Source organism: Musa acuminata, chromosome BXJ1-7 (genome assembly GCF_036884655.1).
Source record: "Musa acuminata AAA Group cultivar baxijiao chromosome BXJ1-7, Cavendish_Baxijiao_AAA, whole genome shotgun sequence".
NCBI classification, from domain to species: Eukaryota; Viridiplantae; Streptophyta; class Magnoliopsida; order Zingiberales; family Musaceae; genus Musa; species Musa acuminata.
Window position 1 is genome coordinate 34008848 of NC_088333.1, and position 24548 is coordinate 34033395.

Below are 24548 nucleotides of genomic sequence, written 5' to 3' on the forward strand. Positions count from 1 at the left end.
TGAATCTTGGATTTTGATGATGAAATCAATTGATGAGTTGATAATCTAATATGTGTTTTGAGTGATGCAGGACTAGCTTCGATCATGGAGAGATAATTTGATTAAAGTAGGAAGAATCAATATTGGGTCGAAGTGAAATATGTCAGAAGATTGGATATCGAGCCGAAGGATCGGTCGACGTGTCGGTAGAAGGTTTCATGCCATGAGTTCGGGCATCGGGACAAGAAGATCAGATATTATACTAAGGAGATCAGATGTTGCAGTAAGACAATATGCTGATTGAGCAATATACTGAATGAGAGGATGATGCGCCGAAAGGTCGGATGATGTGTCGGATAAACTAATGATATATCAGACAATATGTGATTAATGCTTTGTAACAATTTGTCTAGATTGAGTTAGTTTAGGTCTAATTGAGTTAATATTAGGGTGAAACAATACCAACTAAATTAGGGACTAATTGGGCCTGAATCAAAGCTAGATTGGGCCTGTTGTTTGGCCCATTTAGTGTCTTGTAGTAAGGTTTAGTAGTGGCACTACCCAGATACAGTCTTCAAGACTATATCCGGTCGTGGTACTACCTAGATATAGTCTTCAAGACTGTGTTAGATAGTGGTACTACCCAATGTTAGACTGGTAGGCAGTGGTGCCGCCCAGTACTGGCGGTGGTACCGCTAGTACCCCGAAAACCCAGGGATTTGAATTTTGGCTCTAAGTTTTGAAGTCATTTAGGGTCTATAAATACCCCACAAATTCTTGGTTGGAATACACATAAAAATAGAGTAAAAACTCTATGATTCCAAGGTTGTAAACTCTTTTAAGTATAGAGTCCCTCCTCTAAGAGCTTAGTGATTATCCTAAGGGAGGTGTGTGAGGGAACACTTGTAAAAGAGAGGTGTAAAGGTTCTCTCCTAAACCTGTAAAAAGGAGAAAGAGTGTAAGGGTAGTTAATCTTCGCTCATTAGAAAGAAGATTGGTAGTGAAAGCCGATGGCCTCGAGTGAAGAGGAATCGAGAGTGGACATAGGTCATGACGACCGAACCACTATAAATCCGGTGTACTTAGTTTGCATTTTTGTTCTGCTTTTTTATTCTCATATTACAAACTAATTTACTTGCTTACTACTTTCACTATGCTTACGAATATGCTTTCAAGTTAAACTCATCTTTCCGATATGATTTTATCGAATAAGATTTTTGAATCGACATAACTTTTACGAAAGCACTAATTCACCCCTCCCTCTTAATGCCGACTTGGTCCTAACAAGCTCCACCAGGTAGAGGTAGGGTGACCTCACCAATAGCCACTGTAGCAACTTTTGCTCCACTGCCCATCTTGAGGTCCATCTCACCTCTCGCTAATCTCCTATGTCTTGATAGAATCTGCAATGAATTGTAAATGTGATAATCACTACCGGTATCTAATAACCTGAAGCTTCTCCAAGCTTCTATTTCACCATCTCTACAACATGCTCTTTACAGTTCCTCTTTCAGTACCCATCATTGTCGCAGTGGAAGCATCGGCCTTTTCCTTTGTTGAGTCTTTCTTAGCAACCTTTGCTTTATCCGGTCTGCCCTTGCCCTTGCCCTTTCCCTTCTTAAGGGACTTTTCTATTTTCCTTTTCTTACTTGTCTCATCAGATAGAGAACTGACTTCTCTTTCTTGATAGTGCTCTCTACCTCCCTCAACATATTGAGGAGTTTAGGGAGAGTCACCTCAAGCTTGTTCATATTAAAATTCATTATGAATTATGAAAATGAATCTGATAGGGATTGAAGCACAAGATCCATACACAGGTTATCCTCTAGGACCATTCCTAAACCTGTGAGTTTCTCTATCCACTCAATTATCTTTAGGACATGGTTCTGAACCGGTGTCCCCCTAGTCATCCAAGCATGGAAGAGGCTCATGGATATCTCATATCGCTGAGTCCTTCCCTGTTCCTAAAACAGTTTACAGACATATAGGAGAATGGATCTAGCATCCATCTTTTCATGCTATCTCTGTAACTCATGAGTCATAGAGTCCAACATATAACACTAGGCAAGAGTGGAGTAATCTATGTACTTCATATAATGAGCAATCTCATCCTCCTTTGCCTCTTCCTCAAGCTTAAGCATCACTGTATCAAGGACGTATGTGATTTTCTTTACTCTGAGAATAATTCTCAAGTTGCAGAGTCAATCTGTATAATTCGGACCAGTGAGTGATTGATATCAAGTAAGCCACGTATGGCATTTGAAAGCGATATTTTCTGAAAATAAAGATGCGGCAGAAATAAATAATATGCAGATTTTATAGAAAAATAAACAAATAAGATATGGACTTCTATCTTAATCTACTCCCATTATTTTTCTTGTGAGTCACACGACACCCTCAACTCGTGAAACGAAAGTCTCCGGTAGACTTCTAGTGGGGATCAGGATCCAATTAGCATCTTAGTGTAACCTCGAGGGACTCAACCAATCACACTAAGCCTAAAAGGTAGGCAACTCTTATCGATTATAATTTTTTGTGATTCGCATCCTATTTAGCCTCCGAACAACCATATTTTCGAGGGACTCGACTAACCATGATTTTCGGTTAAGTCAACACCATCGTTATAAGATGAGTCTGATTTGACGATATACCCTCAAGGGACTCAATGTAGCATACCATGTCCTCCGGTCACCGGTGACATCTCTATGTCATAGGTAAGAGCGAATCACGAGATAGGTGAGCCTCAAGGGACTCGACTAACACGAGAATCGGTCCCTACCTATACCAATGGAAGGCCACGTCGGTCTATCTAATTGCCTTACATTTATTGACTTAATATTATCGAGAGAGGCGATTTTGATTTGGTCTCCTAATATGACGTGTCACAAAAATACATATTTAAGTGGGGTATTTATAGGCCCCAATGACTTCAAAATTAGAGCCAAAAAGTGTCTCATCCTGGGTTTTCGGGGTATTGGCGGTATCACCGCCTGACACTCTAACATTGGGCGATACCATTGCCTAGTCTAACGGTACTATCGCTTGATAGAGCCTCGGAGACTGGGCTCTAGCGATACCACCACCTGATAGGGAGGTACCACCGCCCAGACCACCTGGGAGGCTGAGCCTCAAGCGGTTCCACCGCCCACCTTGGGTGGTGCCACCACCTTGTCACGACCTTAGCTGGTTTTGCCTAAGGCGTGCGGCACCCTCGCGCGTCCGTCCGCAAAGGTCAGCCTCCCCGAAGCCTCCCATTGTCCCTTAGGACCAACAAAAGAGAGAACGGGTTAAAGAGAACGCCTCAATCGGGATCCACAAGCAAACATGTCCGAAAAACACTTCATAGACAATACAAATTACAAACAGACTTTACAAGCTCTGAACAGTGGCACAACAAAGGGTAAAATGGTCCATTACAGACCGAAAAGCTCTCGAACGTGTCCACATGACACAACCTTTATTTACAAGCCTAAAGAGGCCACCAACCCAACTAAAATGGGACTTATAAGCCTTCGGCCGCCCCTCTACCTGCTATACAAGGCATGAACATGCCAAAAGACAACGGACAGACATAAGCATTACATCCAACATCTTGTTTAGAAGTTTGTCCGTTACATTCTCCCCCACTTATCCCTTCGACGTCCTCGTCGAAGCCTTTGTGAACACTGCAACTCTTCGCCTTTGCTGAGTCTTCAATCTTCCGCTCCAGCTGCAATGCGCCTCCTGGCTCCCAACTGCTCTACGCTGCTGTTTTTGAGTAGTCGACCCTTTAATCCGCCATGCTGCTACAACTCACCAATGACTCTGACTCTATTGGGGGGGTTGGCTGAGTTGTGTTGATCCTTGTCGATTCTTGCGGATCCACTAAATGAAGGAAAAGACCATCTTTTCTGCGCCAGTCTCTCAAAATTTCCACATGCTGCTTGAACTGGGTGGATGCTTGTTGGAGCTTTAACGAGCATCGCCTCGCAAACTTCTGAAGTTTTGGGTCCTTCCTCCACAAAATTTGCTCATTGACTCTTCTTTCAGTTAGTTGTCACATCCAAGTAGGTTCGCATCACTTCCGCTTTCGATTGGCATTTCGTTGGGAAATGAAGCGGACGATCTACTCTCAGTAGCACTGATCACCGTTGGTGAGGATTTGACAACTATTGTCTTCCATTATCTTCGAAGGGTCTTTGAACTTGTGCAGAGCTCCTCTGCTGGATAGATAAGAGAACTGGGGTACTCGGTTTCGCCCATTCTCTTAAGAGTTGAGAAGGCAAAGGTTACTTTGACTTCGCCCGCCTCCTCGAGGTTGTACTTCATGCATCGAGCTGGTTACTGGTCTTCGCCTACTCTTTGCTCACACTTCTGAAGCACTTGAAGTGTTTGCACTCCTTGCGTTGAGTTAGCTACTGTGATTCACCTTCTCAAAGCCATTGAACTTCTGGAATGCAGGAAGTTTTCACCCCAACTTGGAGTAATTCTCTGATAGATGAGGTCGCCTCTGGGATTGTACCGTCTTCTCCATCAACCCTGCCGCCTACTCCACTGAGTAGCAAAGGTACAGCACCGCGTACTGCCTACTTCGTTCCTTGGTCGTGCACTCTTGCATGACCCGAAGTCCTTCACTTACGGCTATCTTGATGAGAAACTTGTTGACACCGGTCTTACGAAGTTTCTTGGCCTCTGCCCTTCAGCCTTGTCTCGGTACTTGGAGATTGCCTCTGCATGCTCCACCTCCTCGGCCCCTTTCACGACCAAGCACTCTCCCTCCATGAGAGCAAGGGATCAATGACTTGCACGGAAGTCCCGCCTCTGCGGTACCATGGCGCTGCCATGCCCATGGCCCTACTATCCGTCGCCTCGCCTCTGTATCCCTTTTCTTCATAATCAGTAGAGATGTCTCCGTGGCACTCCTCTGAGTCCACCTCCATTCTAACTGATGCTTGATTTTGGGTAGCTAAGTCCCTCTGGACTCGTCGTCGCTTCCTCGCCCCTTTCGACCCCCTGCTTCAACACCTCTGTGTTCTCCAAGCAGTCTGTTTGGTCGATGGAAAGACAGACTGCAGCTCCCATGCATGGCCTCTGCCATCACGTTGTAGAGTTTGCACCGATTCTGTTCTCCTTAGCTTCCTTGGTAGCAACGTTCGCTTACTCGACCTTGTCCTCTGACTTGTCGGGCTCCCTTAAGCGAATATGAGCTCTGGAGCAGTCCAACTCTCCAGCTGCTTCGATCATACCTCTGTATGATCAAGTCCCTCCCATGGAACTCACTGGTACTTGCATTCGAACTTTTCCCTTGGTGGAACACAGCCCCCATATGCTGATGACCAAGGCTTTCATCCGATGCAAAATTCGATGCACGCCCGGAAGACCCGCCTCTGCGGTACCATGGCCTTCACTCCTTGAATCCATAGCCCTTCTTGCCGTCGTGTTGTTCATCGAAGTGGAGCTTCCAGTAACTCCCGATCATACCTCCATATGATCTCATCCCTCACGGGACCGATTGTGTGTATCTCATTGCCACGAACTGTTCCACCACGATCCGCTGCACCATGTCGCCTCCTGGTGACATTTCCATTGCATTCTGATCCTTGTGGAATAAACTCGAATTGTGAACCCTCCATGTGTGGCCTCTGCAAATACATCGTAGGGTCCCTTCCACCTTCGATTTTGTTCGCTCCTCTGGCAATCGATCTTCATCCACCCACTCCTGGGTCACACCTAGATGAAGCACCGCTCTAGGACAGTCCGTCGCCTAGTAGCTCTCGAAGTCCACCGACTTCACTGATCTGTGCACCATTGTCTGGATCCTGGGCCTTTGCCCCTACTTGTCTTTGACCTCTGTCTTTGACCTCTGTCTAAGGAAAGCACTGTGCTTCTGCTCCATGTTCCAACTTCACTGCTGGCTCCCTTCATGCGGCTTGGGTACTTCGCCAAGTTACACCCAAGTTGCTCCGCTCCTCGTTCTTGCATTGAGTCGATGGTGGCCCTCGCGCCCACCATTCCACGGGTCAACCCTCCCTTGAGTCCGATCTTCATATCGACTCTAAGTGTGCCTTCATTTAAGTTGCTTCAGGTCGCTCCCCCACTTGATCTCGCAATGCATCCACCAATGCATTCTCTCGAGCGAGATCATGCGGCAACTCCTCGCTGCTTGCTCAGTCCATTGAGCTTCGTGGGGTTGTTGTTTGTGAGGTACTCCTCCTCAATATGTGAAGTCCGTCTCACATGATTCTCCCTCTGGAGTGCTGAGACTTATCCCTCCTGGATAACTATCCCGTTGGAGCAACATCTCTCTTCATTACGGAGACCACCATCCCCTTGGACTACTCCGATCTGCTGAACAAACTGTGCATTGTTCTGCCTCTTGCAGACGCACTTGCTAGATTGCGCCTCCACGTCAATACAGCCACCGCTGCACCCCTCAAGGCCTAGCAACATGCTGAACTCATTGCACACTTCAGCCTCCTACGGACGTATCCTTCACATGCCGAAGAGAAAGTTTCAATGCTCCATGGCGCCGAGTCTCGATCGCCTTGGGATGGCCACGAACATTCCATCGTCCGCATACAAGCCCATGCATGAGTACCAAATTCTTCGAGTTAGCAATTCCCCTCACCTCTGTGAGCTTTGCATAACTCTTTTGGTCGTTGAGCAACTCATTCCACCTTGGATGGTCTCATTCTTGCCAAGCGCCTCGCCTGCCTAGAGCACCATCAAGTATAGTTGTCAACGTTGAGCCGTAGCTCAAACTCAGCCATCCCAACCTTTGTGCGCTCCAAATTCAACCAAGCTTGCCTGTTCTCGTGGTGCCTCTTGCGCGAAGGGTTGGCCATTCCTCTGAATGCCAATCTCGGATGCTCGCTCCTCTGAGCGACTCTTTTCCCTACATCTCCATGCCCGTTTTCCCTCAAACGGTCGCGCGTGTGCTGACTGCCCTCAACGCAGCCCCGCTAGGTCCCCCACGTTTGCATGTCAAGTGTTTCTATGAGTGCTTGTCCCGCTCTGATACCATATTGTCACGACCTTAGCTGGTTTTGCCTAAGGCGTGCGGCACCCTCGCGCGTCCGTCCGCAAAGGTCAGCCTCCCCGAAGCCTCCCATTGTCCCTTAGGACCAACAAAAGAGAGAACGGGTTAAAGAGAATGCCTCAATCGGGATCCACAAGCAAACATGTCCGAAAAACACTTCATAGACAATACAAATTACAAACAGACTTTACAAGCTCTGAACAGTGGCACAACAAAGGGTAAAATGGTCCATTACAGACCGAAAAGCTCTCGAACGTGTCCACATGACACAACCTTTATTTACAAGCCTAAAGAGGCCACCAACCCAACTAAAATGGGACTTATAAGCCTTCGGCCGCCCCTCTACCTGCTATACAAGGCATGAACATGCCAAAAGACAACGGACAGACATAAGCATTACATCCAACATCTTGTTTAGAAGTTTGTCCGTTACAACCTGGCATGGCTCCAAATGGTTGAGTGGGCCATCCATCCGGCCCAACTCAACCTTGTTTTGAGCCCAGTTGGCCCCTAACTGAGTTAGTGAGATTACCTCTTAATACTAACTCAATCTAGGTTCTAACTACGATAATAAAGGTATTAACTAAGCAATCTTTGTCCGGTATATCAATTGTTCTTTCGACGAAATCTCGACAAACTTCTAGTGAACTCTCAGTAAGCTTTTGGCAAACTCCCGGTGAATTCTTGGCGAACTCCCGGCAACCTCTCAGCGAACTCCTGATGAACTCTCGATGAGCTTCCAACACATCGTCCGAATCTTCGACGTATTATCCGATCTTTGACTCCAGCCCAACATCTACTTTATGTCTTATTTAGTATCGTAGTTAATCCTGCAACATTCTTCTCAACATATGGATTAGATCAATAATTTATCAATTGATTTTATCATCAAAATCCAAGATTCAACATATAAGGGGAGTTTAGTTTAAACTCCGTCATCAATTGGTTGTCATCATAAAAAATGAGGAGATTGTTGAATCTCAAATTTTGATGATGAAATCAATTGATGAGTTTGTGATCTAATTTATGTTTTGAGTGATGCAGGACTAACTTCGATCATAAAAGGTAAATCAATTAAAGTAGGAGGAATCGGGCGTTCGGCCGGAGTGGAACATGTCAGAAGATTGGACATTGAGCTAGAGGATCAGTTGACGTATCGACAGAAGGCTTCGTGCCATGAGTTCGGGCATCAGGCTAGAAGGATCAGACATTACGCTAAGGAGATCGAATATTGCGGAGGTCAATATGTCGATTAGGTAATACGTTGCAAGAGAGGATAATGCACCGAAAGGATCAGATGAAGCATCAAATGAACCAATGACATACCGGACAACATAAGATTCATGCTTGTAATCGTGTGTGTCTAGATCGACCTAGTTAGGTCTAATTGAGTTGGTTTTGGGATGAAACAATGGTAACTTAATTAGGGCCCATTAGGCCTGAATAAAGGCTGAATTAGGTATATTGTTTGGCTCATTCAATGTCCTATATTAGGGTCTAGTGGTGGTACCGCTAGACTAGGCGATAGTACTGCTTAGACACAGTCTTCAAGACTGTGTCAAGCGGTGGTACTGCCAAATTAGATGGTGGTACCACCTAGACACAATCTTCAAGATAGTGTATGATAAGATCCTAAGGTCTTATCGTGAATTAAATGAAAGAAAAGGGAATGATCGCTTCGAGGGGATTGACCTCCTTGATTGCTTCAAGGGGATCGGCCTACTAGGGTTTATCATAACAAACTAGAATAATATTTCATTGATTGATTCATTGCAAAAGAAAGGGTTATATCATTATTTATAGAGTTCCACCTAGAGTCTATTAGGACTTGGACTCTTAATAATAAATAAATATTAAATAAACTTCTACCTGACTCTAATTGAACTAAATAGACTCAATAAATAACTGAACTAAACTGACTCAATAAACATTATTCAAAAGCTCAGAAAAAGGGTCATAATAGTTCCTCGCTCTTTAAATTAGCATTGTCCTCAAGGCTGAGCAGCATCAATCTCGGGGAGCTTCTCTTTTAGCACTTTAGTCATAGACTATCTGCAACGCATTACAACCCATTGATCAAGTAAGTATAGTCTCCACTTTTTAATAGTATAAGCAACCAGTCAACCTTTCAGTGTAATAATCGTTGCAAGAAACTTCTGGCCCTATATAATCAATTTTATCTTTGAACATTTGCTATCACAAGTGAGAATCTATCCATCAACGATCTTTACTTCGAATCTGTCATAGTCTTCAATGTGGTGGGTCAATCGGTCAACAGTCTCATTGTCCAGTATCAATCAAAACTATAATAGGCTAATGTTTCAAAGTTCCGCCAACTTTCATAGTTTGCAGGTTAGAGTAGCCGGTTAATGCATGCATTGTATGTATGGTAGGTCTAATATCTTCATTAGAATTTATACCTTCATGATCAGAGTCTACATTCTTAGCTTTCGGTTCCTCTCCAATTGGTTCAATCATCATAAGTTGCCCTTGTTTGCATCGGTGCTCCTTACTCCACTTTTCATCACAATGCCAGCATAAACCTTTCACTGATCTTTCTTTAAGTTCTTCTTGGGTTAGTATGCAAGTGATAGGATTTTGACTGGGAGTAGATGGGGTGTGCTGCTTGCTGATCACCTGTTTATTGACACCTCTATTTTGACGATATTTCATGCTGATTTTTTCCTTATGCAAGCGTGCAAATTAAATCGCAGCTATCATGGTGCAGTGTTGACGAGCCTTAACTTCACACCGAATCTCCGGATTAAGCCCTTCAATAAATGTATCTAGAAGTTATCATTCCGACCAATCTCTAGCTTGATTTGATAATCTTTCAAACCTACTCTGATATTCCAACACTGTAGAAGTTTGACGAATTTTAGCGAGTTGGCCATCAATATTCTCATATTCGGATGGGCTAAATCGAATAAGAAGCCCTCTTTTGAACTTCTCCCATGAAGGAACTCCATAGACAGTTTCATACTAATCATACCACTGGAGTGCATATCCCTCGAGCTGGATTGAGGCTACTTCTACCTTAGATTCTTCTAGGGTTATGTGAAAACGAAAAAAAAATTTCGCCTTAGAGATTCAACTAGTTGGATCCTCATATTCCCATTGTGGAAATTCTACCCTAATGCGTGGGTAGTGTGTGTCACCATCCTAGGGCCCTTTTCCTGTACCTCCCATTCTGTTCAACATAAAACTTGAGCTCTCATCTTGTTGAAACCCGCTAAAGTGCTCTAACAAGCTTTTTTTTAAATCATGAAGGGTTTCTTGTAGCCGATTCTCAATTCTTGTTTTCAATGCTTCCATTTATGCTTTCACTGAGTTATCGGCAACCATTGTGTACGATTGCAAGTCGATAATCTCTAGTTCTTGTTTTTGATGTCTAGTCAAGGGCATTTGCACTATAGCTACGAAGCTGTTGAGGAGGAAGAGGTGTTGCCTTGTGTTTTAGTCGCTACGTGAGATGAGAGCATCGGGGGCTGGAAGGCGATGACTGCAACTGTTGTGACTCACGGGAGCGATCGCTAAATAATCAGGTTGAGGCTTCGATGATGTCATCCGGTGGCTGCGGCAATGGAGGCAGAGCAAGAGAGAGGCAGCATTGAAGTGGCTAGGGTTGAGGTTACAGTGGAGAATAAGAATCGACAGTAGCACTACGGGAACAAGGGCAATCGGTGATTTGCCCTGTTTTTGTCACCAGAGCAAGGGAGAGGCTGCGAGGATCATGGATGGGCAGCGAGCAACGTCGTCACTAGCTGGGCAGTAGCAGCGACAGTGACAGTAGCCGGCGTTCGCAACAGCAAGGGGAACCGCGACTGTTGTGCGGCTGGAAACAAGGGCAGCAAGGTGAGTTACCTGTGATTACTCTGTTTTGGTTACAAAAGATGCAGAGCAAGGGGGAGCAGCGGTTGGGAGGCGAGCAACGATCGTCATACAGTAGCTGGTAGCGGTGGTGGGTTGGTTGGGCGACAACGGCGCTCAAGGGGAAGAGGAGTGCTGGAGGAGGCACGGCTGCGATCGACGAGGGGTTGCGACAACAAAGGAAGCTCTGTTTCTGTGGTGCAGTTGGAAACAAGGGCAGCAAGGTGAGTTGTCTGTGCTTGCTCTGTTTCGGTTACAAAAGATGCAGAGCAAGGGGGAGCGGCGGTTGGGAGGCGAGCGGTGGTTGGGAGGTGAGTTGCCTGTGCTTGCCCTTTTTTTTTCTGCAGCAAGGGGGCAGCAGCGGTGGTGGCGGTTGCTAGTTGGGTAGTAGCGACGGCGATGGAGAAGGGGCAACGATGGTCATTGACCAAGACATAGAGGTTCATTCTCGATTGAAAATGATCGGTTTCGTGGCTACTGACTTCACCTTCCTCACACAAATTTCTTTTTTTCTTTTTATAGCTACAACAACACTGCAATGAGAATGCCAAGGATCACTGCTCTGATACCAAATATTAAGACTCTAAAGTCTTATCGTCGCTTTGATACCAAAATAATAAGACCCAAAAATCTTATCGTAAAAGAAATGAAAAAAATGGAAGAAAAGGGAATGATTGCTTCGAGGGGATCGACCTCCTTGATCACTTCGAGGGGATCGGTCGTCTTGATCGCTTCGAGGGGATAGACCTCCTAGGATTTCTCATAACAAACTAGAATAATATTTCATTGATTGATTCATTGCAAAAGAAATGGTTACAATACTATTTATAGAGTTTCACATCGACTCTTAATAATAAATAAATATTAAATAAACTTCTACCCGATTCTAATTGAACTAAACAGATTCAATAAACAACTGAACTAAACTGACTCAATAAACATTATTCAAAAGCTCAGAAAAAGGGTCCTAACAGTGTCAAGCAGTGGTATCGCCTAGTGTCAGAGAGTACTAACCGATGGTATCGTTAGACTTGACGATGGTACCACCCAGTGTTAATGCTACAGGCAATAGTACCGCCCAGCACAGGTGGTGGTACCACCAGGATCCAAAAAACCCGGGATGAGACCTTTTTTTGCTGCAAGTTTGAAGTCATTTGGGGTCTATAAATACCCTAGCTATTCCTGCGTAGAGAAGCACAAAATTGATTAGAAAGGGGAAAAATATTCTTGAGAAAGAAATGTTGTAATCTCTCTTGAAGTGTAGAGTTACTTCTTCATAGTATTTAAAAGTTCTTCTAAAGGGAGAAGTGATATCTAAAAAAGAGAGGTTGTAAAGGTTCTCTCCTGAGCCTATCAAAAGGAGAAAGAGTGTAAAAGGGTAGTTGATTTTTGTCTGCTGAAAGAAGATCGGTAGTAGAAGCTGGTAGCCTCGAATGAAGAGGAATCGGGAGTGGATGTAGGTCACGACGACTGAACAACTATAAATCTAGTTTGCATTTCTATTTTGCTTTTCATTTTCATATTGCAAACTGATTTACTTGCTTATTACTTTCATTACGCTTACAAATATGCTTTCAAGTCAAGCATCTTTCCGATATCGATTTTCAATATACAATGTAATTTTTTCGAAAGTACTAATTCACCCGCCGCCCCCCCCTCGTGTGCGACCCTCTTACTACCAACTTGGTCCTAATACAAAGTGCATGTACATGTTATGATACAGAAAGTAGAAATCCATGAATTTGTTATGTTTGTTACGTATGCATATAAATATTTTGAATTATCTTGATATAAAATTTTACCTCTTTATTTTGTATATATTATGTTATAAGGTTATGTTTGCAAAAGAAGTTATAGAATGTTATGTTTATCGTTAAATATCACTTGTGGATGATTTTAAAATATTATATATATAACATAATATATGCTCATCTAAATAAAGATATAAATGCTAATATAAATACTCATTATGGATCTTATTTTGTAAATAAAAATATTAGTATCTCACGCAAGTAATTAGGTAGGAAAATGAGCACCTGAGCCTATACTAGTGTAGATATATATTATGATATATGAACATTTGTATTTATATAAATTTTGGACATGTGTCCGTGTTTTTATTTTGATTATAAATTATAATTATGTATATATATATCACTATGGAATCCTACCATTTTTTATATAAATTGGATTGTCTATGTTTTTATTAATAACAATAAAAGAATTAGAAAGTGACATATTATTTTAATTATACATATATGATATAAGTGGGACTGTTACACAACCCAAAAGATACCTTATTCTCGGGACCTTTGAATAATTTCTCGAACTATATCTAATAAAGATATTATTAGTAATTGAGTAATTGTATTTAGTAAAATTATATTTTATTAAATTTGAAGTTATATATATATCACCTTGAAAATTAATAGAGCCAATGTCTCCACCTCGAATTAGAATCCCCAAAATCCAAAGCCGATTGATTTGTTCCGATTCCTTTGTTCTTTCTCTGCACGATCACTTTCTTTGCGTTCTTGGATGCGCGTTCCGGTCGCCAGAATCCGGCTTTCCTCTCCGAGAACTCTCAACTGGGATGCCCTGGCTAACAACAGATGCGCACCGCCCCGAGACCAGGGCCAAGCTTTTCTTTCCTTGTACCGCGAGATCAAGCAATCGTCCATGCACCTCGACCCGACCGTGCTTCCCCCGGTCTTCAAGGCTTGCGCCGAACTTCGGTCCTTGGAGCAGGGCACCGCGGTCCATGCCGATGTTGTCAAGACGGGCTTTCTGTCGTGTACCTCCACTTGCAACACGGCCATGAGTTTTTATTTGAAGTGCGGCGCCATGTTCTCGGCGCTCAAGTTATTCGATGAAATGCCGCAGAGAGATTCCGTTTCATGGAATGTGATGGTCCATGGGTTCTTAAGTCGCGGCGACTTTGAAGCGGGGCTGGGGTTGTTCAGGCAAGCCCGAATCCTGGACTTTGAACCAAATGTGGCCTCGTTAGTGCTTGCAATCCAGGCTTCTTGGAAGTTGGATGATGTAGACGAAGGTCTAAGCCTGCACGGTCTTGTTGTGAGGAACAGGTTTGTTGCTGATGTGTCCATTCAGAACTCACTGCTCTCTATGTACTCGAAGTTTGGAGATATGGATTCTGCAAAGCAGATTTTTGATGAGACCGTCGAGAGAGATGTGATTTCTTGGAGCGCGCTGATCGGTGGGTATGCACAGACTGGGAAAGCTTTTGTGGCGCTGCAGCTGTTTCGAGAAATGTCGAACGAATATATGATTGATATGGACGGGTTAACTGCAGTTGGTGTTCTTCAAGCCTGCAGTGTCATCGAGGACATTGAGCATGGAAGATCGTTCCATGGCCACTTGATTCGTCGAGGTTTTGCAGGTGACCTGTTCATTGAAAATTCTTTGATTGATATGTATTCAAAATGCCATGATATTAGTTCTGCCTATAGAGTCTTCGATGCGATGATCAGGAGGAACACTGTTTCATGGAACAGCATGATATCCAGCTTAGTCCATACTGAGAAACATTGGGAAGCATTGGCATTGTTTGATTCCATGAAAGAAGCTGGAATTCAGACTGATGAAGTAACACTAGTGAATCTGTTGCAGTCATGCAAGAAACTTGGTCAGGCAGTTTGGTGCAAGTGCATCCATTCCATGGTCATTAAGAGGCAACTGATATCAACTAACATGGTGTTGAACAACCTGTTGGATGCTTATGCTAAGTGCAACTATATGGAACTGGCTATGGAAATGTTTAAAGGAATGGAGAATAGGAATGTGATCTCGTGGAGTATTGTTGTTTCAGGCTTTGTGCACATTGGCCAGCCAGACAAGGCAATTGCCTTCTTCAGAGAGATGTGGTTGGCAGGAGAGAAGCCTAATCCAATCACAATGCTGAGTGTTTTGGAAGCATGCACTGTTGCAGCAGAGCTTAAGCTGTCAAAGTGTGCTCATGGTATTGTCGTGAGGAATGAATTCATGAATGAGTTAGCCATTGGTACTGCAGTTTTGGACATGTATGCAAAATGTGGTGATGTGAATGCTTCAAGAAAAGTGTTCCAGGCAATGCCACAGAGAAATGTTTTGTCATGGAATGCAATGATAGGGGCATTGGGAATGAATGGATGCGCAGAAGCTGCACTTGCTGTTTTCCATGAGATGGAAGTGGAAGATGTGAGGCCTAATGAGGTGACCATTCTATCAATGTTGTCTGCCTGTAGTCATGGAGGTTTAGTAGAAGAGGGCCTCTCCATCTTCCAGAGGATGAGTGCAGATCCTTTCCTCCAGCCTAGTGCAGAGCACTACTCTTGTTTAGTGGACATGTTGGGAAGAGCTGGAGATGTTGAAGGCGCACTGGAGGTGATCAAAAAGATTCCCAAAGAACTAGAGGCTGGTCCTGCTGCTTGGGGAGCTCTGCTGAGTGCATGCAGAAGTTATGGGAATTGTGAAGTCGGGAAAGATGCTGCTTCTCGTATTCTTGAACTGGAGCCTACAAATTCGGCAGGATATTTACTGACATCAAGTATGTATGCAAAGGGAGGATCGATCCATGATATGGCAAGAGCGAGGTTGTTGATGAAGAAAAAGGGGGTGAGGGTCATCAGTGGTTACAGCTTGGTGCATGTGGATCAAAAGGCTCACAAGTTTGTTTCCTGGGATGGTTCTCATTCTCGGTCTGAAGATATATATTTCATGGTTAAACTTCTGCATAATTGCATGTACTTGGCTGGAAAGGATGATTGCCCGATCATATAAACAAGTTTGGAGAATCATATGCACTGGGCTGGAGAGAATGTTTGCCTTGAGAATTCTTGCTGTGATAGACAAATCATAATGGTCAGCAGTTTTTATAGTGCCAAGACCATTTCAAGATCATCTTCAGCATGTACAAAGGTAAGGATACATACCAAATATTATTGATGGAGACCAGGGAGAAAGCAGAGACGTTCCATGATTGTTTTAGAGCTCGAGGATAAAAATCAAATCTTGGCTACATATGCAAGTCTTTTCTTATAATGAAGGTAATGCTTACATATCCTCTCAACAAAATTTCACTTTTGTAGCATCCCAACTCTCAGCTGACATTCTACTCTTCTGTTTGCTGTTTTATGTTACCTCATCCACTATTAATGCACTGCTCATGTTGTATTGGTTACATGTTTAGCTCAAAGGAGTACCGTTGAGGATGGATTGGACAAACATGTTGCAGACCAGTCAAATCCCTTTGGCAAGCATTAAAAACATTCCTGCTGCAAAAGTCAAGCAATGACGTACCCAAAGCTACTCTTATTGTGAAAGTTTGAAGTTTACTAAGATCCTTTGATTGTGAAAAGACATGAAAATGCTTGAGTAGAATTTTTATTCAAAGTCGTCTACCAAGAACTGTGTTAATGAGCAATGTCAAGAATGGATATGACTTTAGTTAGTTAGGTAGAAGTTTGGAGATGCTCTAAGAGTAATTTTCAAAGTTTACAGTTAATGTTCAAAGTTTGGAAATCGTCACTTGCTTACCGTCTGTAGACTTTGAAATTTACTCCCAGCGCATCACCATTTCAGAAAAGAGTTGTTGGAACTCGTGACTTCAAATGCACAGCCGTTACTATTGGGCTTTTAAAAAATTGTGCATCCTAATTTTTATCTGAGTTTTTCTTTAATCAAATTGATGAAAGTATCTTTTGCCCACCATCAGTCAACTTGGTTGTTATCGCCTTTGTCAAATTGATGAAAATTGATGAAATTGATGAAAATATCTATCGCCACATTGTGCTTCAACCGCGAGCGACACCGCTCGTCACCTCCTCCCTTTCTCTCACTTCCTTGTGTTGCTTTTGTCGTTGACACCCTCATTACTGACACCCTTGCTGCCCGGTTCTAACGAGGGCCCATGAGTGAAGCCAAAGGCTCCTGTCATCTATCATGAGGAAGATGATGATGTGGGAAGAGAACTCCTCAGTCTTTGATCGCAAGGAAGTGGGAGCGACAACCATGGTGGCCGCAGTCTTACTGAAGGAGGGGGATAAGGCTCTCACTCATGACTGACATTGCACAAAGGTGACAGGAAAGAATAGGGAGGGGAGAAGAGTAGAAATAATAGGAAGGAGAGAGGAGTAGAAAGAGGAGATCGAGAAGACGGAAGGAAGGGGGGAGGAGGCAACGAGTGACTCACGATGGGAGCGGGGTTGGTGACTAATAATGGATGGAGGGAGTTTTCATCAAATTAAGAAAAAAAAAACACGTCCCAAATAAAAACTAATTTCGGAGTAAAAGTTCAACAGCAAAATTTTTTGAAGGTAAAATGCCCATCGTTGGTTGTGAGAGAGAGTCATTTACTGACATGATTCAGACATTGTAGAGAGAGAGAGAGAGAGAGAGAGAGAGAGAGAGAGAGAAAGAGAGAGAGAGACACATTTACTGACATGATTCAGACATTGTAGTGAGAGAAACAGAGAGAGAGTCATTACAACATGATTTAGACACGTAAATATCGAGCAAAGTCTGTGAGAACGCAGTTAGCCTTCCCGTGTTGTCATGGGAACCTTGGCCCCCTCAGCCAGTCCCAATCGACCAACACAACACGGCAAAATGACCTGCCTCCACCACATCGCCGCTATTTTGGAAGTACAACACATTGACACACGTTATAAGTGGTTGCCGACGGAGGTGGAACAAATCACCACCCTTTCTTACTATCACCATAGAAGTCATTAGTCCTCCTACACCATGTCTAAGCTTCTGCACTTGCCCTTCTTGCTCCTCCTCCCTCTCCTATCTGCCCCCAGAGCTGGAGCGGCCTCCTCACACCACCATCACCTGAGGTCACTCCACTTCTCCCTTTTCCAACAAGAGACCATAAACAAGACCGGCTACATCGTCGTCGACGGCGTGGCCGGCGCCGGCGTCGGCCAAACCACCACCCCCTTCGGCACCATCTTCGTCTTCAACGACGGCATGACGGTCACGCCGAACGCGTCGTCTCGAGTCGCAGGCATCGCCGAGGGGGCTTCCATAACCTCCAGCCTCGACGGCCTGCGAAGCGTGTCGTTCGCAAAGATCACTCTCAGGATCAGAGGCCTACAGGGCTCCATCTCGATCGTGGGCGGCACCCACAACATCAAGCCGGCGGACCACCCGGTCGTCGGCGGCACCGGCGACTTTATGTTCGTTGGAGGGTACGTGAGGTCGTCGCCGGTGGACTTGGAAGGCGTGACGGTGGTCTACAAGATCGAGTTCCATCTGTATTGGCCACCGTATGCCGCCAACGGTCCTTCCAAATAGTTGAGCCTCTGCTGCCACAGCTGCACCGAGTTGGTGTTCTTTTAAACTACGGTCTTAGTCTAAAGGGATGAATGTCCAGAATAATTACGTTGATTTGCAATTCAAAGTGGCATATCTTTCTCTTTCAAGTTTTTTTTAATAAATCTTACATATATTTCATACAGATTCGAAATATATGTTGATATAATAGTCACGAAATTTACATGTTTTGCAGGATAATAAATGAATATGGCATACATATTCTTATGATTTTAATAAAAAACATTTAGATATCTGAATGATACACTAATTCATATCGTATACTTTCTCTGTTTCATATATCCATATATACATATTCTTTTGAGTACTAGTAACCTGTGTTTATTATATGACAAAAATAGATATTTTATATAAAAGTTAAATTTTAATAAGAATAGAGTTTAAAAAATGGATTAGATAGTGAATTTATCTTTTTTTTTTATTGTTGATAGCAATATTTTTTATTCTTCTATTGTTGTTGAATTGTATACAAAGAATCTAGCCACATTAAGTTACATATTGAAACTTAAAGATTCGATAAACCCAATAATAAATAATATATATATATATATATATATATATATATATATATATGTTTCTACCATCAAAATGAATGACAGGACATCACAACTAGTGGATCATGTTTCTCGATCTTATAAATTTATATATTAATATGGTATGTCGAGCTTAATTTTGAAATTACTCTCTTGACATAGTATACTAGTGAATTATATAACAATGGTGCATCAATGTGGTAATCGTTATTGCTTGATCATCATGAGCAACGCATGTTTGAGGAGCCTCATGAGGAAGTATGACTATGACATGTATGGCTCGGGAGGTTGGAGTGCATTGAACCTTCTGTTGTCACCATTTACCTATTGCTCTATATCATAAGAATGACCAACATTAAAAAAAAAAGAATACTTATTATCATCGTACATCTATTAGTCATATAATCCTTTGTAATATAATAGTTGCAAATATAACGAGCTTTATTCCATGTTTATATCGCAGAGGATCTATTTCATCTGCTCAAAGTCATCAACTATCTTCCCCTTTTCCAAGTTTTCTGTGAGTATAAATGTTGCACATAGTTCCTTAAGCTCTATGATCTATTTCTTGGACAGCTTGCATAAAATAATGCTCATTAGTTCATACCTCACCCTGAGGTTGAGTAGATGGAACCATCGGTTAGCCACTATAACGCCATCATCAATCAAGCCACTTTTATCGACATAATTGGATCTCACATATTTCTGACTATGATAGAGAATGTATCTTATTGCTAGACTAAAATTATTGTTTATCGATTCTTTCCAAGGGATTGGTTGATACTACTATCTTCTAATAGTTATAGGTGTCCTGCAAGCCAATCGCGTGAGTGATGATACGTGTGACTTGACGCGCAATCTTTTTGCTTATTATTATTATTTAGTATTTTATCACTTATATTACATGTTACATGAATATATTGTGATGTCCATGGATCTGTGCAACGAAAATTGGATCGTGATGAGATCATGATAATTAGATCGATTTACTTTTAAACACAGATCCTAAGTAATCCTGGTCATAAGTTACTCGAGAGAGACATTGAGATAACCGAACAGACTAGTGTGCTATATACCTATCCGTATGATAGATGCAGCTGGTCTCATAGTTGCTCGTATGGGGACACTACGGATCCAATGCAAGTGCTCATTAGAGAATGAGTTCACTAATTAATTCGTTCATAGAATGCTGGATGGTTGATGATGCCTTATTGTTAGACAACGATTATGTCGTCCTAGTGGTACATCTGGCCCTTAGACTTAAGACACAAAGGATGTCTTGTATAAGTACTCCACTCTTTAATACCAGACTTAAAGGTATGGAGGTTCCAAATCTAGCACAATTGGTCATTGTGAGTGGTAGCCAACCTTACGAAAGCTATTAAGTGTCGATAAAGACTTAACCGCTCTTGGTGTCATGAGAGGAATATTTCATATATTCTTACTAGTCATAAGTGCTTGCAAGCTAATTACATGAGTGATAACACGTGTGACATGATACGTATTTGTTTTTCTCATTATATTATTTGATATTTTATCACTTTATATTGCTATTTGTATATATATATATATATGTATATATATATATATATATATGTATATGTATATACATATATATATGTATATACATATATATATATATGTATATACATATATATATATAGTGTTGCTCGTCAATCCATGCAATGGGAATTGTTGAATCTCGGATTTTGATGATGAGGGTCACTCTCTCATTCGTCCTCCCTTGTTCTATGGGACAGACTACACATATTGAAAAACTCGAATGAGAGTTTTCTTGCATTCGTTGGACTTGAATTTATGGAATATTATCGAAAGTGATTTTAAAAAGTCTTCTACTCCAATGAAAGAATGAAATGATTTAGTGAAGAAAACTTTTTCCTTAAATGCTAGAGCTATGAATGCTCTATTTTGCGCATTGGATAAACTGGGTTTAATCAGGTTTCTACGTGCGAAACGGTTTTTGATATATGACACACTCTTAAAATCACATACGAAGGCACGAATAGAGTAAAAGACTCTAAAATAAATCTTTTGATGCATGATTTTAATTTTTTTCATATGAAACCAAGCAAAACCATTGGAGACATGTACACTCGTTTTACGGATATCGTCAATGGTTTAAAAGCTCTTGGTAAAACTTTTTCGAATTTTGAACTTGTTAGTAAAGTTTTACGATCACTTTCTAAAAATTGAAATTTCAAAGTAATGGCTATTCAAGAATCAAATATTTTGAATATTTTTTTAATCGAAGAACTAATTTGGTCTTTAATGACCTACGAAATGACCAATGTGACACAAAACAAACTTGAGAACAACCTTCCAAAGAACAAGAAGGATTTCAGATTTAGAACAATTGAAGATCACTCGAGCATAAGCTCAAGTGATGGTGAACTTGAACTCCTCACTATGAAATTTATAAAGTTTATGAAACAAAAAATTAAAGAACAAAAAGAACGCAACTACTTGTTATGAATGTAAGAAGAGGGAAGCACTTTGGGACGAATCAAGTTCATCCGAAGATGAAGAACAAACCAACAAAGGTGAGGTGGCAAACTATCCCTTAACGACTTTCGACAACGAGGTAACCAAAATCCCCTTAATTTATTTTAAAATTACATAATTTTTTTCATGAGTTATTTTTAATTTAATTTAAAAAAATTATTTTTCTTAAAAATTACATGTTTAATAATATAATGAAAAATACTAAAAAATTAGGGATCATGCTTTTCTTTTTCTAGCTAATTTTTAAAATGTTAAAGATAATTTTATATTTTATGAAAATATAATAAAATGTTAGATATAAATCTAATGCTTGTACACCTAATATGAATAATCGTATATATGTTTTTAAGAAGCAATAATATGTAATCGATTTCCGTATTGCTTTTCGATTTTGATTGAAGATGCCTTATGTTCAATGAAATCATACTTGATGTTTTAATAAAATAATATAATGATGATTTGAGATCATGCTTAATGAGTCTGTCTTTCAAAATTATGCACGATGATTCTTGTGATTTATGGATTATCGAACTTTGCCATAATGAAAGTTCTTTTTCGTTTTAAACGATGATGCATATTTTTTTTTTGGCATAAAAAGATAAAGATATGCTTTTATGAAATCAAATCACTTAGATTAAAACAAAAAGAGAGAATACATGTTTTCTTAAAAATACCTCTAAAGCTTTTCGAATTTTCAACAAGTGATTCTTAGTGATGAATCTATCTTATGTAATTTCTTAAAAATGATCTTGATTTGATGATTTTAATTTAAATGAGTTTTATCTTGATTTTCTGAGATTTATAACTTGAGATTTCTTATGCATGAATTGAAAAATTTTTCCTATGTTTCTTTTTATGATTTATTAAAGAGTATCTTTTTCGGAATTCATGACTTAAAATTTATTTTGAATATCCTTTATTATTTGATCTCCTAAGATTTTTTTTAATTATTTAAGAGGAGATTTGTTAAAATGAATCATGTCTTTTGGTACTCACATGATATCATCTTTCATGATATGATTTTTCTTTGTATAATTTCTTGTATTCGTGAAATATATCTCATCACCAAAATTTTCTTGAAAACTTCCATATGATGACTTGAATATTTACACAATTATGTTCTTCCCTTATTCTTGCTTGTTTACAATGACAAAAGGGGGAAAGAAAATAACTAACATCTCAAGAGAACCAAATTTGCTAGCTTGAATGATAAACTTAGACATATTAGAGCTCCCAAATGCATAAATTCTTCTTATACATTTTTTGGATTATGATCTTGATTTCTCAAATTTTAGACTTGATCTTTCTTTTTTTATGATTGAAATAATGATTGGAATATTGATGTAATTATAAATGATGATTTGGTATTATGCATGTAATACTTTAATTTATGATAATGATGTTGAATCTCATATTTTGATTATGAAATCAATTGATGATGAAATCAATTGATGGGTTAATTGATCTAATCTATATTATTGAGTTAAGTGTGCAGGATTAACTACGATAGCTTGAAGACATAAAGCAAGTCTACCGGAGTCAAGTTCGATGGGTGTTCGAGAGTCTGCCGAAAGTCCGAAGATTCGTCGGAAGTGCTGCTGGAACCAACCGAGAAGGAATCGGGGACTTGCCAAAGTTTTCGGAAGTCCGCTGGAGAGATCGTCGGAGGTTCGTGGAGATCACCGAGAAGGTTCAGCTACTTGCCAAAGACTCGCTGAACTCGCCACAAGACCGGTAGCCTATTGGGAGTCCGCTGGAAGAAATTCGAGGGTGTATCGGAAGTCCGCCGGAAGTTTGTCGGAAAGCTCGCCGAAAGGAAACTCGACGTTGCCGATTAAAAACTTACTTAGGACTGTGTCTTAATTTTGTAGTTTGCATGTAATTAGGGTTAGGATTAAGAGTTAATCCTATAATCTAGTTAGGGGCCAACTGGGCCCGAATTTGGACTGGTTTGGGCCAAGTTTGGAGCTCAACCAGTGATCTAAAAATTCTAGGAGATGGCATCGTCGGATTGGGCGGTGGCACCGCCCAGCACCCGAGAGGTCTGGCGGTGGAACCGCCGGATAAGGCGGTGGCACCGCTAGTACACTATCTGTCAGACATTGAGAAGCGGTGGCACCGCCAGCATCGGGAAACCCAAAAGTAATTCAAATTTGGAGCCCAAATTTGAATCCTCTTGGGGCCTATAAATACCCCTCAATTCTCAACAGAGAACACAACCTTTGAGAAGTTAGAGATTAAGAAAAAGCCTTAGCAAAGTCTTTAGCAAGTCTTGTTTTTAATAGCTTGAGTGTTCACCTCCCTCTTTCTCTTTGAAAATTTGTAAGAGTGTGAACCACTTGTAAAAGGTTGTAAGAGGGGTATTTGTCCTTCCCCTTCAAAGTGATTTACTAGTGGAAGTTGGGAGCCTCGTTAAAGAAGGCTTCGCAAGTGGATGTATATTATTTTGACCAAACCACTTTAAATTGATGTGTTCCTTGAATGTGTGAGTATTTACTTTTCTGAAATCATTATTTACATAGCAGCAAGCTCACGGTTTTCATCTTCTCTCTTTACTCGAGCTACTTTCTCCAAGTCATTGACGAATTGAAATCTCTACGCATTTACGAAATCATTTTCCAATTTACAAGTTTTAATCTGCTGCACTAATTCACCCCCCCCTCTTAGTGTCGCTCCGATCCTAACAATTGGTATCAGAGCTAGACTCACTCTTATATTTGGTTTAATACTCCAGAGAGATGGCTTACTCCGGCATGCATGAGGATCATTCTATTACACGTCCGCCTATGTTTAATGGGTCGGATTACATGTATTGGAAAACTCGAATGAGGATCTTCCTCATTTCCATGGATTTCAAGCTTTGGACTATTGTCGAAAATGGATTTCAAAAATCTTCTCTTCCGATGAGCAAATGGGATGAATCGGAGAAGAAGGTTTTTGCTTTAAACACAAAGGCTATGAATGCCTTGTTTTGTGCATTGGACAAGAATGAATTTAATCGCGTTTCAATTTGTGATTCGGCTTTTGATATTTGGAGAACTCTTGAGGTCACTCATGAAGGCACTAGACGAGTGAAAGAATCCAAAATCAACATTCTTTTGCACTCTTACGAACTTTTTTGAATGAAACCAAGTGAGTCTATCGGAGACATGTACACCCGTTTTACGGATGTCATCAATGGACTCAAAGCTCTTGGTAAAAGTTTTTCTAACTTTGAACTAGTAACTAAAATTTTAAGATCCCTTCCAAAGAGTTGGGATCCAAAAGTTATGACTATTCAAGAGGCC

At 41.2% G+C, this 24548-nt stretch overlaps 2 protein-coding genes across 2 annotated transcripts; both read left to right on the forward strand.

Moving 5' to 3' along the window:
• Positions 1-13307: 13307 nt before the first annotated feature.
• On the forward strand, positions 13308-16584 carry LOC103974799 (pentatricopeptide repeat-containing protein At2g17210). Its single transcript, XM_009389686.3, has 2 exons — positions 13308-15912; positions 16056-16584. Exon 1 carries the CDS (start codon positions 13406-13408, stop codon positions 15644-15646), a length of 2241 nt encoding a protein of 746 aa, XP_009387961.2. The 5' UTR covers positions 13308-13405; the 3' UTR covers positions 15647-15912; positions 16056-16584.
• Positions 16585-17547: 963 nt separating this feature from the next.
• Positions 17548-18294, forward strand: LOC135679981 (dirigent protein 19-like). The gene has a single exon (XM_065193958.1). The coding sequence runs from the start codon at positions 17612-17614 to the stop codon at positions 18164-18166; it is 555 nt and encodes a 184-aa protein (XP_065050030.1). The 5' UTR covers positions 17548-17611; the 3' UTR covers positions 18167-18294.
• The last annotated feature ends 6254 nt before the right edge of the window (positions 18295-24548 follow it).